This window comes from Sebastes umbrosus, chromosome 12 (assembly GCF_015220745.1).
Source record: "Sebastes umbrosus isolate fSebUmb1 chromosome 12, fSebUmb1.pri, whole genome shotgun sequence".
NCBI classification, from domain to species: domain Eukaryota; kingdom Metazoa; phylum Chordata; class Actinopteri; order Perciformes; family Sebastidae; genus Sebastes; species Sebastes umbrosus.
The window spans coordinates 27,121,247-27,136,768 of NC_051280.1; the positions used below are offsets into that span (position 1 = coordinate 27,121,247).

At 39.7% G+C, this 15,522-nt stretch overlaps 2 protein-coding genes across 3 annotated transcripts; both read right to left on the reverse strand.

Moving 5' to 3' along the window:
- Nucleotides 1-4,712: 4,712 nt before the first annotated feature.
- Nucleotides 4,713-8,099, reverse strand: cbln12 (cerebellin 12). 2 transcript variants are annotated; one of them, XM_037786349.1, is made up of 4 exons: nucleotides 7,943-8,099; nucleotides 6,508-6,797; nucleotides 5,528-5,647; nucleotides 4,713-5,449 (listed from the first exon to the last, which is right to left on the reverse strand). In XM_037786349.1, exons 1-4 carry the CDS (start codon nucleotides 7,971-7,973, stop codon nucleotides 5,252-5,254), a joined length of 639 nt encoding a protein of 212 aa, XP_037642277.1. In that variant the 5' UTR covers nucleotides 7,974-8,099; the 3' UTR covers nucleotides 4,713-5,251. The 2 variants fall into 2 exon arrangements, with proteins under 2 accessions (XP_037642277.1, XP_037642278.1); XM_037786350.1 differs by having other exon boundaries at nucleotides 6,508-7,199; nucleotides 7,943-8,096.
- Nucleotides 8,100-8,397: 298 nt separating this feature from the next.
- On the reverse strand, nucleotides 8,398-15,347 carry trim110 (tripartite motif containing 110). The gene is made up of 8 exons (XM_037786336.1): nucleotides 15,219-15,347; nucleotides 13,140-13,683; nucleotides 12,956-13,051; nucleotides 12,535-12,768; nucleotides 11,881-11,903; nucleotides 11,536-11,681; nucleotides 10,063-10,334; nucleotides 8,398-9,318 (listed from the first exon to the last, which is right to left on the reverse strand). The coding sequence occupies exons 2-8, from the start codon at nucleotides 13,626-13,628 to the stop codon at nucleotides 9,049-9,051; spliced, it is 1,530 nt and encodes a 509-aa protein (XP_037642264.1). The 5' UTR covers nucleotides 13,629-13,683; nucleotides 15,219-15,347; the 3' UTR covers nucleotides 8,398-9,048.
- Nucleotides 15,348-15,522: the final 175 nt, after the last annotated feature.

Here is a 15,522-nt window from a genome sequence, read left to right on the forward strand (position 1 = left end):
TCTCTATTATTGTTTTTTATAATTTTTGCATACCTTTACCTCTCCTGTGTTTCACTCTGTTTCTGTATCTTATCTTATCTTATCTCATCTTATCATATCTTAATGGACTGCATAACCATAGCATGCCTGATTGTGAATGTTAGTTTTTGTTTGAGTTTTTTTTTATTGCAATTGGACCTCAAGCACAGGAATTATCCTCATTCTTGTGTGATATTTCTTTATTACCATGTAAAAAAAAAAGGAAAATAAATATATATATATATATATATATACACCCAGACCCCTTGTGTGATATTGCGTTATTACCATGTAAAAATAAATAAATAAATAATAATAATAATAAATTGGACTTATATAGCGCCTTTCAGAAACCCAAGGACGCTTTACAAAGGGGGCACACAAAATCATACTATTAAATAACGCAGAGGAGAAACTATAGCTAAGTTATTAAGTTATAAAGGCCTGTTTCTAATGTGGAGCATCCATGGCAGTAAAAAAAACAGCAAAACAAAAAACAACATTTGACTAAGTGATCTTCAACATCTGATGTTTTTTTACTGCCATGTGATGCTCACACAGGCCTTTTAGAGCTGACTGGAGAAAAATAGACGGTGTTTTAAATCCTCTCCACTTTATAGACTGCACATATGTACATATTACATTTATTTATTGTATCCTAGATATTACATTTATTTATTGTACACACAAATATTGTACACACTATGTCCACTCATTCACTCTGTATCTTTTATATCTCTATTATTGTTTTTTATAATTTTTGCATACCTTTACCTCTCCTGTGTTTCACTCTGTTTCTGTATCTTATCTTATCTTATCTCATCTTATCATATCTTAATGGACTGCATAACCATAGCATGCCTGATTGTGAATGTTAGTTTTTGTTTGAGTTTTTTTTTATTGCAATTGGACCTCAAGCACAGGAATTATCCTCATTCTTGTGTGATATTTCTTTATTACCATGTAAAAAAAAAGGAAAATAAATATATATATATATATATACACCCAGACCCCTTGTGTGATATTGCGTTATTACCATGTAAAAATAAATAAATAAATAATAATAATAATAAATTGGACTTATATAGCGCCTTTCAGAAACCCAAGGACGCTTTACAAAGGGGGCACACAAAATCATACTATTAAATAACGCAGAGGAGAAACTATAGCTAAGTTATTAAGTTATAAAGGCCTGTTTCTAATGTGGAGCATCCATGGCAGTAAAAAAAACAGCAAAACAAAAAACAACATTTGACTAAGTGATCTTCAACATCTGATGTTTTTTTACTGCCATGTGATGCTCACACAGGCCTTTTAGAGCTGACTGGAGAAAAATAGACGGTGTTTTAAATCCTCTCCACTTTATAGACTGCACATATGTACATATTACATTTATTTATTGTATCCTAGATATTACATTTATTTATTGTACACACAAATATTGTACACACTATGTTCACCCATTCACTCTGTATCTTTTATATCTCTATTATTGTTTTTATATTTTTTGTATACCTTTACCTCTACTGTGTTTCACTCTGTTTCTGTATCTTATCTTATCTTATTTTATCTCATCTTATCTTAATGGACTGCATAACCATAGCATGCCTGATTGTGAATGTTAGTTTTTGTTTGAGGTTTTTTTATTGCAATTGGACCTCAAGCACAGGAATTATCCTCATTCTTGTGTGATATTTCTTTATTACCATGTAAAAAAAAAGGAAAATAAATATATATATTTATATACACCCAGACCCCTTGTGTGATATTGCGTTATTACCATGTAAAAATAAATAAATAAATAATAATAATAATAAATTGGACTTATATAGCGCCTTTCAGAAACCCAAGGACGCTTTACAAAGGGGGCACACAAAATCATACTATTAAATAACACAGAGGAGAAACTATAGCTAAGTTATTAAGTTATAAAGGCCTGTTTCTAATGTGGAGCATCCATGGCAGTAAAAAAAACAGCAAAACAAAAAACAACATTTGACTAAGTGATCTTCAACATTTGATGTTTTTTTACTGCCATGTGATGCTCACACAGGCCTTTTAGAGCTGACTGGAGAAAAATAGACGGTGTTTTAAATCCTCTCCACTTTATAGACTGCACATATGTACATATTACATTTATTTATTGGTATCCTAGATATTACATTTATTTATTGTACACACAAATATTGTACACACTATGTTCACCCATTCACTCTGTATCTTTTATATCTCTATTATTGTTTTTATAATTTTTCTACACCTTTACCTCTCCTGTGTTTCACTCTGTTTCTGTATCTTATCTTATCTTATCTTATCTTAATGGATTGCATAACCATAGCAGGCCTGATTGAATGTTAGTTTTTGTTTGAGTTTTTTTTTTTTATTGCAATTGGACCTCAAGCACAGGAATTATCCTCATTCTTGTGTGATATTGCGTTATTACCATGTAAAAATAAATAATAATAATAATAAATTGGACTTATATAGGGCCTTTCAGAAACCCAAGGACGCTTTACAAAGGGGGCACACAAAATCATACTATTAAATAACACAGAGGAGAAACTATAGCTAAGTTATTAAGTTATAAAGGCCTGTTTCTAATGTGGAGCATCCATGGCAGTAAAAAAACAGCAAAACAAAAACCAACATTTGACTAAGTGATCTTCAACATTTGCTGTTTTTTTACTGCCATGGATGCTCCACATTAGAAACAGGCCTTTTTAGAGCTGACTTGAGAAAAATAGACGGTCAATCATCTCTAAAGGGTTAATGGACTGCATAACCATAGCAGGCCTGATTGTGAATGTTAGTTTTTGTTTGAGGGTTTTTTATTGCAATTGGACCTCAGCACAGGAATTATCCCTCATTCTTGTGTGATATTCCTTTATTACCATGTAAAGAAAAAATATATATACACCCAGACCCTCGTGGGCACATTGATGGATTTTTTCTTGATTTTAATTACATTTTGAAGGTAGCAACAGCTTTCCTCTAGGTACCAATGTGATGGTTTGTGTGCTGCCATTAGTGAGTCTGGTGTTCTGGCGCCCTCTAGTGACCCCAGAATGAAATAATATGATTATTTTTTAAAGAAATGGACCCCTATTAACCTCCCCACTTCTTCTACTTTTTGTGCATTGTGTGTCTGGTCTCTGCAGGTTTGTTTTTTTTTCAAATTATATTAAGCACAAATTAATTTATGTATATAATAATATGAACCATGTAAGCACAAAATGTCTCAAAACTAGAAATTGATATAGGGCCTCTATTAAAGCAGCAGTGGGTAGAATTTGAGCAAATATGATTAAAAAAAAATATATATATATATATATTATAAAACGGTCACTATATCCTGACAGCAATGTATGAGACAGGTAATCTGAAAAAATCATGTCCTCAGGTGCTCCTAATGGCATCTGCAAGATTTCACTTACCGGAAGAAAACAACCAATCAGAGCCGGAGCCGGAGTCAGCCGTCTCTGAGAAGCTGTCAATCACTCGCAAACTCAGATTAAACTGTCAAATTAGGGCCGTGCTGATCAAATATGAATCAATATTCTGTTACTGTAATGCCTATTTCTCGCATAAAATGTTTTCAGAAACATCTTGTAGTATACTGTTTAGTTGTAAAATGAGAAAGTTTGTGACCCGGCTGCCATGTTGAGATCAAGTTGAGGAAATTCCAAGCACCGCCCACCAGCCGGAGCAAACTTTCTCCTTTTACAACTTTACAAGATGTTTCTGAAAACATTTGAGGCGAGAAATAGGCATTACAGTAACAGAATATTGATTCATATTTGATCAGCGCTGCCTAGTTTGACCGTTTGATCGGAGTTCACGAGTGATTGACAGCTGCATCCATTGAATGTACAGCCAATAGGAACGCTCTCTCTCTCTGAAATGACCTGTGATTGGCCAAAGTCTCCTGTCACGGGCTAGATTTTTTAAAGCCTGAAAACAGAGCCATGAGGAGGTGTAGAAGTCTCTCAGAACACTTGAATTACAATATGCTGAAAGGTTATTACGGGATTTTTGCCCAATTATGCCAAAAACTTCCGCCTACTGAAGCTTTAAGGACAAGCCCTCAAGATCAGTTAAAAAAAACAGTTTTGCGTGGTTTGTAGCCTAATCTGGCCTTCATTTTTATATCATATTTACCATTTCTGTTCAATTCAGCTAAATATGTATGAGCTATGACACAAAATAGTACACAAGAGGTCCTCATTTTCTGCATAGGAACTAAGGTCATGTGTGTTTCTGACATAAAGGCCGACAGACAAAGAGAGAGAGAGAGATGGTCACGAACCAGGGATGCGTAAGTGACTACATGTGACAGCATACCACACTTTATCCATTGCAGCCCTGTAGAGAAGAGCCCGCCCGCTCGCCAAGGCCTCCATCTGTCTGCGGCCCTGCGAGGAGTATCCACTATTCCACCACACTTACACTCTGCCCCATGCTGCTCTGCTTGGTCCACGCCAACGCTAACTCTGCTGGTGAGAGCTATATTTACAAACAGCTGCCGTGGCACTGGGTAGAGTACCACGAGAGGAGGGAGAAATATTGCTTTAAACTGTCACGCCCCCGACATAATACAATATCAACTCAATTATTTCTGTATGTTCGCCTAGCAGTGATCCATAGACATTATTGTCAGTCTTAAAATGCTTGTGGAATATTTGACAATGCACGCATTAAAGCGATATACAGATTTTATTTCAATATTTTCCCCTCAATAGAAATTTCTGTGTACATAAATATTTGTTGCAGGAGACTAACAGGCATATGGAGGAGCATCAGTCATAAGACACAGCAGAGTAAAGGGCAAGTTTGTTAGGATGCCATGTGGAGCACAGCAATGTTTTCAAACACTTTCAATTAATAAAATAATCTTAGCACAGAAGACCACATTGCACTTCATAATTTTGTCACTATTAAAGTCTCTCTTATACAAACTCAACACATGTTTAGTCACAGAAACAGATCAAATTAAATCCACGGGTAAATCTTGTTTACTGACTGCCTCTTTTCTCCTGCTCATCTTTTGGTCTCCAGAGAGAATTATCTTAATTTTGCACAATCTTCACCTCGTTTTTGCATAAAACACATCCTTTCGTGCGCTGTTATTGCAGATTGAAGCCCTCCTTTTCTCTCACTGCCTTTTCATTTTTCTCACTACTGCTCCATCCAATTCTCCTCCTATCACCCTCCACCGACACCTCAACCTCCTTCCTCACAGGGGGAAGACCAGGAACCCAGAGAAGGTGGAGTACTTCCAGCCTCCCATCAGGTTGCCCCTCTCCAGTCTGAGGTAAGCTTTATCCCCCTTCTCCATGATCACCAGGCCGGCGTTGGTGGCAGCTTCTCTGGTCACGTCCTGGTCCCCGGCAAAAGCTGAAATCATTGGCCAGCCGTTCAACATCAAGCTGACCTGAGAGAGAGCAAATAAAAGGATTAGAGAGTGCATGTCGCTCCACTGCAATGAGGTGTCACAGTTGAGGTGTCGTACCTGAATGGTTTGTCTATTGTAGGCCTTCACAACATGGAAGTTGAAGCTGTACACGCCTCTTCTTGGCGCCAGGAAGACGCTGCTCTCCTGGTCAAAGTGAGTACCCACATTCACCAAAATCTGATGCAACAGAAAGCGGGGGAGAATAAAAGGAAGAAGGCACTTGTGTCACTCTTTTTCAGACTCAGACTCCTCCCAAGATACTGAGTCATTTTTTTACATTTACATTTCCAAAAATGTGCATGAATACGCAGCACGTCTGCACTCTGAATCTAAAAGTTCACTGTGTACCACATTAGCATTTTCCCCTCACTGTCAGTACTCTAATCGTATGTGCATCTTATTGGCAGAAGACTTCTGGCTGCAAAGCATTTGGAGTGCATCTTACAGAAGCTGTGTGGAGAAAACTGATCAACTTAATATTTTTTATCCTGGAACTGTAAAAAGATCTCTGAACTATGGACACATTTTCAAAGTAATTTGTCCTCTTGTGTCAAGAATGGGCTTGATTCGAACTGCAAAATAAACTACATACTGTTACTGTAAATTATTTTGGGATATTTATTAATATATTATTATTACCATTATTACCATTATTAGTAGTGATTTTATTATTTTATTTCATTTATTTATTTATAATTATTTTATTAAATGTATTATTATTATTATTATTTTTAATTATTGTCATGAATTATACAATTTTTAATTTTTATTGATTTATTTTTGTTACAATTTTCAATGCATATCCTTAAAACCAATACAATTTTATCACAAAAAAAGACATACAAGCATAAAAAAACATTTTATTTTTATTTTGGGGAAGGTATTTATTAATATATTATTATTACCATTATTAGTGATAATTTTATTATTATTATGTGATTTTTATTTATTTATTTATGTTAAATATGCAATGCATATCTTTAAAATCAATTAAAATTTGATAAAAAAAAGAGACACATAAGCCGTCACATACTCACATTATCAAAGTAGATGATCATGGTGCGGTTGCTCATGTCCGTGGGCTCGTGGTTGGTCTGGCGGCTGGCGGAGAAGGCCACCCGGCCGGAGCCCGAGCGGACCGACATGCCCAGGGCGTTACCAGCGGGCTCGGACGATGGAGTGGAGTCACAAATGACTAAGCATTTCCCCTCGAGGATGATGGGCTCCGTGTCATTCTGGCCCCTGGATTCCATGGGCCCCCACAACAGGAGCACAGCCAACAGTACGGGGAGGTCAAAGGTCACTGACCTGGGGTGCATCACTGAACCTGCGATGTTTTAGTCAAATATCTCCGATTGATTCTACTGTAGAGAAAAGTCACTTTGGACAACGTGAAATGAAAACAATCATGCTACGGTGAAACAAACTGATTATGAACAAACTTGAACCTCTATGTAGTTTTGGCTGGCTCCAGCTGAAGCACATTAATATGCAGCAACAGAACCAGCGGATGTGTCTCAGAACCAAATAATATTCAGAAAAACTCAGAATTCTTCATTGGCCATAGCTGTCAATCATCCCCTTTCTGTCTGTCTTTCTAGTTGTCTTGTTTGCCCCCACAAATCCCAATTCTCTCCGGTGTCCTACGTGCCGTGTCAGCAGGGGCCAGAATGACAATCACAAGCAAAATCTCTTGGTATTTTCAAGTTGATTTCTTCAGCAAAAAAACCTGACAAGAAGGCAGAAGAGAAGCAGCCAGGGAAGGGGAAGAAAGGGTTTGAGCAAAGATCCGAGTTCAGACTTGAACTGATGGAGATGGAGATGGAGATAGAGGGAAGGATGGGGCGATGAAAGATGCTGATGAGAGGTGAGGAATAAAAAAAAAAAAGATGAGGTAAGATTCTGGAGAGGTGACAGGGAAAGGATGCGGGACCCAGAAGGGAGCGAGAAAGAGAGAGGGTGTGGGGGAACAACTCCACTGAGTGACCATCTGTCTTTTACACGTACCCCCCCTCCCTCCCAACGATGCTCGACACGAATTCCCTCACACAACACTCTCTCTCTCTCTCTCTCTCTCTCTCTCACTCTTTCTCTCTCTCACTTGTGCTTTTGTTTCACACTTATGAACACAAATATAGTAGGTATACGTAAATTATTTATTTTCTCTCCACTTTCAAACAGCCTTCTGTTGTTTAGCTCATAAATTAAGTGTTAAATTGGGAATTAGAGTCTTTTTTTAAATCTCAGGTGAGTTTAAAACAGTAGATGAGCAACAGCGTGTGTGAAAACATCCCTTTCTTCGCTTTAATTAAACTTATTTCCTCGCACACAAACACAGCTGCTTTTTGGTTGGAGAAGGATTCACATTATTGCAAAATTAGCAACTATACACCGTAAAACAAGTGCTCTGAAATATTTTCCCTGTGCAGTACATTCCTAGCATTTTAAGTGAATAAGAAATGAGATGATCACCTGTTTCCGCCTGAACAGTCTTATATTCCATATCCCAGCTGAAGCACGTTACATGGACAAAAATCCTCGTTGTCTTGCTCCCCTATCACATTATATCACAGAACGGCAGTCAGTCTGATCGTAACCAAGACAGAGTATGCTCTGATCTCTCTCTCTCTCTCTCTTTCCTTGTCTCTCTCTCTCTCCCCCCTCCTTTCCTTCTGCTTCTTTCTCACCCTCTATGTTACATCCGCCCACTCACCTTTACAGAGAAATAAAGAAAATGGGAAAATAATTGGGTATCTGAGCTGCTTCAAAGAGCAAAGTTAGTGAGTGAGTGGCTGTTGGTTTTTTTTTTCCTTTTTTTCTTTACTATCCAACCAAATCAGTGATTCCTTCTTGTGTCTTCAAGCTGAGTTAAAAAGGATCAAATACTCCTTTATGGGAAACATTTACACCTCCAGTGCTTCATGTGGTTAGGTAGCTTCTTTTATAAGACATCACACTGGGTTAACAGGATATAGCATCAATCTCTCTGTGTGGATATTATTTTTGAGGGTATATGAACACATAAACCAGCCTGATGGAGGTACACCTAGAGACACAATGTTGGTATTCACAAAATGTAGCTTTCAGTCAAACTGAGGTAGACCCTTAAGAGAGGATGGGATGAGTTAGTGTTCAGTTTCAAAAAACCTCTGACTAAATTATTTCTGAAATCAAAAGTTACCTTCTTTAACACAATTATAATATCTTTAAATCTCCAGACGTTTGCGGTTTTGATCACTGCGGAATGAAAAGCTCATAACAATCCTTCAATTTTTATCAACAAAACCTATTTTTGTCCTTTTTCAAAGGAGTCTCTTCATTTGCTGTCCCGCTAGGATCCACTCATTGAACGCTCCATTCTCAAATATCTCTGCTATTTCCAAGTCGATATCATCTGATCATGGTGTGAGGAAAATGTGGTATTGTGTCTTTATTGAGGGAGAAGATGAGCTCAGGCTGAGATCTGATGGGAGAGAAACATCAGAGAGGCTCAAAGCTCCAGAAGTGGGCGAAATAAATCAACACCACTTTGTCTTGGCATGGCTTTGTCTTGTCAGCATTATTATTTTTTTCTCGCCTCAGACTTTGACGATGGAGATGTGGCTGTTGAGCTCAGCCTTGTAGAGTCCGAAGCCCAAGCTCAGCGGCTGAGTGAACGTGGCGGAGAAGGTGTGGAGGTGGGTCAGGTTGTTAGACGGTCCCACCTCAGAGAATGTGATGGTGCCGGCACCGTAGTCCACGGCGACGCCAACTCGGTTGCCAGTCATTTGGTACGAGAGGCGGGTCTTCCTGCGGTTGTGCCAGGCGGCCAGCTTCCGGTCGTGCTGCTGTGTCAAGCTCCACGATACCTGGACATTTAATAAAGGCATTTTAGTCATTTCCTTTTTAAACTAGAGCTGAAACAACGGACTAGTCGAGTGGTTCCCATCCTTTTTCCTTAAGGGACCCCTTTTCTATCATTGAGTAAACTGACGACCCTTGACCCCTGAAGTGACATATTTTATGGATATTTCATATTATATTCAATAAATAACAATAACAGTACAGAACAAATGATAAACTGTACAATTAATCCAAATAGTGAATGCAATAACTGCAGGAAGTTTGTGTAAAATGAATTTTGAGCAGTTTATTTCCTGTGAATTTTATATCAGAGATGAGTTTTCCTGTTATTTTTAGGAACTTTTTTGACAAATTCAGTGTTTTTCTTCTTGCTGACGCTTGGCTGTTGTTCTATCACACGAAATGCTGAGATATGGGCAAACTGTATGTCATTTTTTTTATTGTCCTACACTCTTTAAAATCAATGTAGGTCTTGTGACCCTCTGTGAAGCTCTGGCGACCCCTAGTGGGGTCGGGACCCCCAGGTTGGGAACCAGTGGATTTGTCTATTGGCAGAAAATTCATTGCCAACAATTTTGATTATCGGATTATTTTAAGCAAAATCACAAAAATTCCATATTGCTTCTTAAATGTGGAGATTTGAGGCCTTTCTCAATTAATTAATAATGTAAATGTGACCTATATCATGATTAAATGGTTGAGCGGTGTCAACTAAACCAACTACTGTAGGTGGTGGTGGCGTATCGTACCTTGTTGTTCCCAAAGGCGTTGCCCTCTTTCCCCTTCCGTCCAATGCTTCTATAGCAGACGCCAATATCCCAGAATCCCTCAGCCTCCACCTCCCAGTAGTGAGTCCCAGAGGTGAAGGTCTGGGTGGCGAGGACCTGCGGCCAGTGGTCGAAACGCTCGGTGTGAGCGGCACAGGGCAGACGGCTTTTAACCCGCGTCGCTGAGCGAAGGTCATCAGAGATGCTCAGCAGAGGATGGGCCGTGTTAGTGTCGAGGGTTAGGGGACTGGTTACTGTTTGAGAGGGAAATAATATACATTAAATAGGAGCTTCATACAAAATTGAACTATGATATAACTGATATAACTATTACAGTGGTATCAATCTTCTCATCTAATTCTCAGCAAGAAAGCATATTTCCAAAAATATCAAACCATTCCTTTAATGTCCTCACTAAGAAAAAAAGCAAATGAAAAAATTTCTCTTTAACAGACCCAACAGTTTTTTTTTATTATAGGCCTCTACCAAACAGTTGAAATGACGATTCATGGAAGAACAAAATACAAACCATGTACTGTTATTATGCAGTAATAATAGGTTAATATTCCTTCTTGTTATTCTTGTTATGTAAATTTGTTACCATGGAATTAGTTGTATTACCAGTACTGGTATTATTTCTATGTATTTATTCTTTATATTTACCATATTTACTGTAGGTTACTTTGAAAACCTCTCAGAAATGGTGAGAAATCATACTGATTTAATTTTTTCATCAAATATATAATGGAATAATATAATAATAATAATAATATAATAATAAATATATGATATTAAGAAATATTAGTGAATGTTGATAAGTTTTTATTTAATAAAAATTGAAAATGTATTATCTGAAAATCACCTATTCTAGCCGTACAGGACAATTCAACCGTTTGGTAGAGCATGTTTTTAGACAGTGAAAAAACATTCTTATTAAATTATTTCTGCATATATATAATGAAATAACATGAAATAATAATCAATAAAACAATAATCAAAAGCTGTTTTATTTAGTAGAAAATAGTACATTTTAATAAGATCATTAGCTTTACTACCTTTACCACAAAAAGACAACTGAACCGTTTGGTAGATCATGTTTTTAGAAAAATGTTTTGCCCCTTATTAGACTTATTATTTTAGTATCAAGTTACATAATATTGTTCAGTAAGACCTCTGAGACTATGACATGTAAAAATGTGCCTACTTTTGAAAATTAGACCAAGCAGAGTCCTCAGGTCTGGAGTGAGGCTATTTAAAGACACAGCAACAACTAGTGGATTATTTTAACATAACATACTTAAACTGAGTGGTAGAGATGGCTCAATCAGGTTGAGTTAAGTTCAACACATTTTTCAATAAGATATAGTGACTGAAAATGTGCTCTACCAAACGGTCGAGCTGAAGATGAAAGGGTTAAGAAAGTGAAATAAATGGGGGTGGGCCTGTGTCACTCACAGAGCTCCCTCTTGAGTTCACTGAGGCAGCGGAGGGTGCCGGTGATAAACTCTCGATACTTGCTCTCCATGTCCTCCAAGATGTGTTTCCTGTCCAGACTGACGGTGTCGGGGATGAAGAGAGGGCTGTTCAGGTCGGCTAGTAACCTAGAACACAAGAGCACAACATGTACTGTACTGCAGGAGGACAGATTAAAGGCTTGTGCAGTGAATTAATTGCATTTTATCCTCCCTTCATGTCTCGCTATGTCTTCTATTTCCCCCCCATACATACAAAGACTGCCTACCCGCACACACACACACACACATCAGCACACCTAGTGACACCGACTTGTTCTGGACTTACTTTGTGTCGTCTGATTGAAAGGCCTGAGGAAAGAATAGTCAAGGACAACTGAGAAAAACATGACATGAAAGGACTCCTTTGCAGAAAGAATAGCAAATGTCCCTGTGTATCTGCCCAGCTGGATAAGAAAGCAAACCAAACACAAAGTCACTCAAATATATAACCAACCACTTGCCTGGGGCCCTGGATATGTACCATCTTTTTCCCATATTATATGAGCTTATACAACATTAAAAATGATATTTGCAGTTAACATACTTGTGGCTCTGCAGCATAGTTTGGACTCTTAAAGTACGAATAACCTAAATCTGTTTGATGACAGCATCTTCTGTGGGTTAAAAACTAAACTATTTGCCTCTTTTTGAGAAGATAGATTGGCTTTGTGCTGTAACAATGGACAGTTTAAAGGCCCTGGTACGGGTCGCATCTAGAAGGTAACCCCCAAATTGCAAAAATTTGCAAAAACTTAACCTAACCTTAACCATTTGCAGGTTCACCCCGGTAGCCCACTAGGTAGAGCGGGTGCCCCATCAACCAAGGCTGAATTCAACACACGGCCCTTTGCTGCATGTCATCCCCTCTCTCTCCCCATTTCATAACTATCACTGTCAAATTAGAGAAGTCGCCACCTGTTCATGCACCACCAAGTCTTACCCAGATGAGCAGGAAGGGGTCCGTCTCTTCCAGCAGCGAGGCCAGGTAGTTCTGGATGCTCAGCGCCTGGCTCATGTCGCCTCTCACCTTGGTGCAGTCTTCGTGCACGCGCTCTATGACCTGCTGCCTCTCCCTCCTGGTGATCTCCCTCAGAGAGACCACCAGCCTCTTCACCTGGACCTGCAGGTCTGAGCCCAGCCGCTCCACCTGAGTGTTATCCTGCTTCAGAGAATCCTGAAACCGGCCGTGAGAGATCGGTGGTTGGTGCCAGATCAAATCAGCGATTGAGACATAATCAAAACATCTGATCCATTTACATTTACATTTGGGATCCCTTGTGGGTCATAACTTGAGCAGTACATGATGTACAGAACTGAGAGAGTCATTATGTTGCATCTCCCCTGCAGTTGTTTTTACTCACAGCCATGGTTGAATCAATACTCTCGTGCTCTTTGAGGATTCGCTCTCCGTCTTTCAGCTTCTCCTCTGCTTTGCTGAGCAGCGTCTGGAGAATGACCTGTGGAATCATCACATATATATGAGCACACACACTCGTGCACATACAAACATAAAAACACACACATATCATCGGTCTTCCAGCTGACCTTCAGATCCTCCTCCACCTGTCTCAGCGCCTTCACTTTATGCTCAGCGTGGCCTCCGTCCAGCAGACAGTCACCACACACATACACCCCGTCGTCGGCACAGTAGTAGCGCAATATCTCTGCGTGTGTCGGGCACTTTCGCTGGGAGAGGTCCCCCAGCGGGTCCACCAGCAGGTGGGTGCTAAACGCCGGCCTCTCCAGATGGGGTCGAAGGTGTTCGGCACACAGCGACACTTCGCACCTCAGGCAGGTCTTGACAGCCAACGGTGGCTTTCCTTTCTCTGCCGTGGGAGGGCAGCAGTCACACAGCACCTCTCCGTGCTCCTCCTGACACTGGGGGCAGGTAAAGCGACTCCTGCCCTCGCCGTGGCCGCTCCAGGCCTCACGGATGCAGGCGGGGCAGAAGCTGTGACCGCAGGGCAGGGGGTGGGCTTGGCTGAAGAAGTCTCGGCACACAGAGCAGGTCAGCTCTTCCTCCAGGGACGCCATTGTGAGCGGATGAAGGGCCAGTGCTGTGTTTGTATGTGTCACACAACGCTACTAACTAAACAGTGGAGAGAAATCAAAAATACATTCATGATTTGGATTGCAGTTAGTGATTGTACATGCTGAGTAAGACATCATGTTGTGAGCCTGTGCAACACCAAATGAAAGACATTTGCACATGTTACATGCTGCTGTTACATGTAAGAATACAGTGATGAGCAGGGTCTGAAATTGGCACCCGCCACCCGCCAAATGCGGACAAAATCGGCAGGCCATCGGCAGGGAAAACGCTACAGATGGGAATAGAGAACCGGTGGTTCCTAGTTGTCCAAATCCTGGACATCTCATGCCTCCTTGACTATCGATTCTTCTGTATTGATGCTTTCCGACAGTTACGCATGCACAATGACACAACAGCATACGCACACTGTATCATATTTTTTGGGACCAGAGCCATGGCAGAGAGGGGGAAAAAAGCGCTCAAAAGCATGGCGCTAGGCATGGCTATTTTTTCCCAAATAACGCAATACTGTGAACAACAACTCTGTGTTAAATCGGCAGGAGGAGAGTCAGTAACGTTAGCTGTTAGTAGCCGGTGGGCAGCACAGTCCTGCATTGCTAAATAACGGAGCTACTAACTTTAACGGAGGTGCCATTGAGTTATTATTATGATTCGTTAAAGTAAGTAAAAATGACTATTGGGCGAAGGTAAATTCTAACTTCATCGTGATGCGTTCAAATGCAATCTTGTAAAGATACGTTTTTGGCGAGAAACTTTAATAGATCCAGTTGTTTGCAGGAGATGTTTTCACAGCAATATAAAATAGATATTAGACATTTAATTAAAGCAAATATTTAAATAAAAATACAATAATTTATTCCCTAATCAGCTGAATTGTGTTTTTATGCAATGAAAATAACCCCTATAGATGACAATAACAATGTACAGTGCTGTGTACAGTACCCTCCTACCCCCAGAAGCTATGGTGTAATTCAAACACTGGAATTTACCATGTTTATATTGTTTTTTGTTTGCATAGTGCATAGTTTCAAAAGTGGCAGATAACATGTCTGAAAGGCAGACAAAAAAGAAATACTTGCCTGCCACAGAGGCAGGCAGTGAAAAAAGTTAATTTCAGACCCTGGTGACGAGTATTGAGCTGGTAGCAAGTGGGAAGTCCTTCTTCGACTCCAACTGTGCATTCAGACCAATAATCCTGTCTACTGGGCTTTTGCTTACCGCGCTCTATGAATAGAATACTTAACAGCCACTATTACTGGGAAAATGTGCGGAGGTTGGACAAAAATAACACCACATAATCAAATGGAAGGAAGTAGGCGATCAATACGTAAAACAAAAAAAAAGACTCCTCACTGTAAGGGTAAAGGGGTTATACTGACCCTAAATGAGCTTTAACTGGCCTCAGACCCATCAGGGGATCAGGAGATCATCCTTGACAACTTGTTGGCCTGATTTCCTCTCAACACGTGCTCCGCTTTTACATGTTTAACCACCAACTCACGTATGATCATCTCAACTGAATGTAATGAGAATTTTAAATAAATGTCTTGAAGAAAAGTGGGGTTTCTTACCTGTTGGTGCCCTGGTGTTTGCAGACCGTGGCCATCGGTCAGTGAGATGACTGTGGAGGCTAATCCCAACAGATTCACCTCCCCCCTGGTGTCTGCTTCAACGGGTGGCACAGGACTCAGAGAGGTCACATGACCCTGGGATGGGAGGAGGGCACACAGGGGGAAATTATTAAGTAACTTGGAAGTAAACTGTTCTCAGAAGACTTATTTATTTCTAGTGAGTACAGTTTGTACACCCTTTAAACCACCTTGACATCAGCTCATTTGTTTTTAATTTTTAGCTCATCTTTTTGAACTGTAGAGC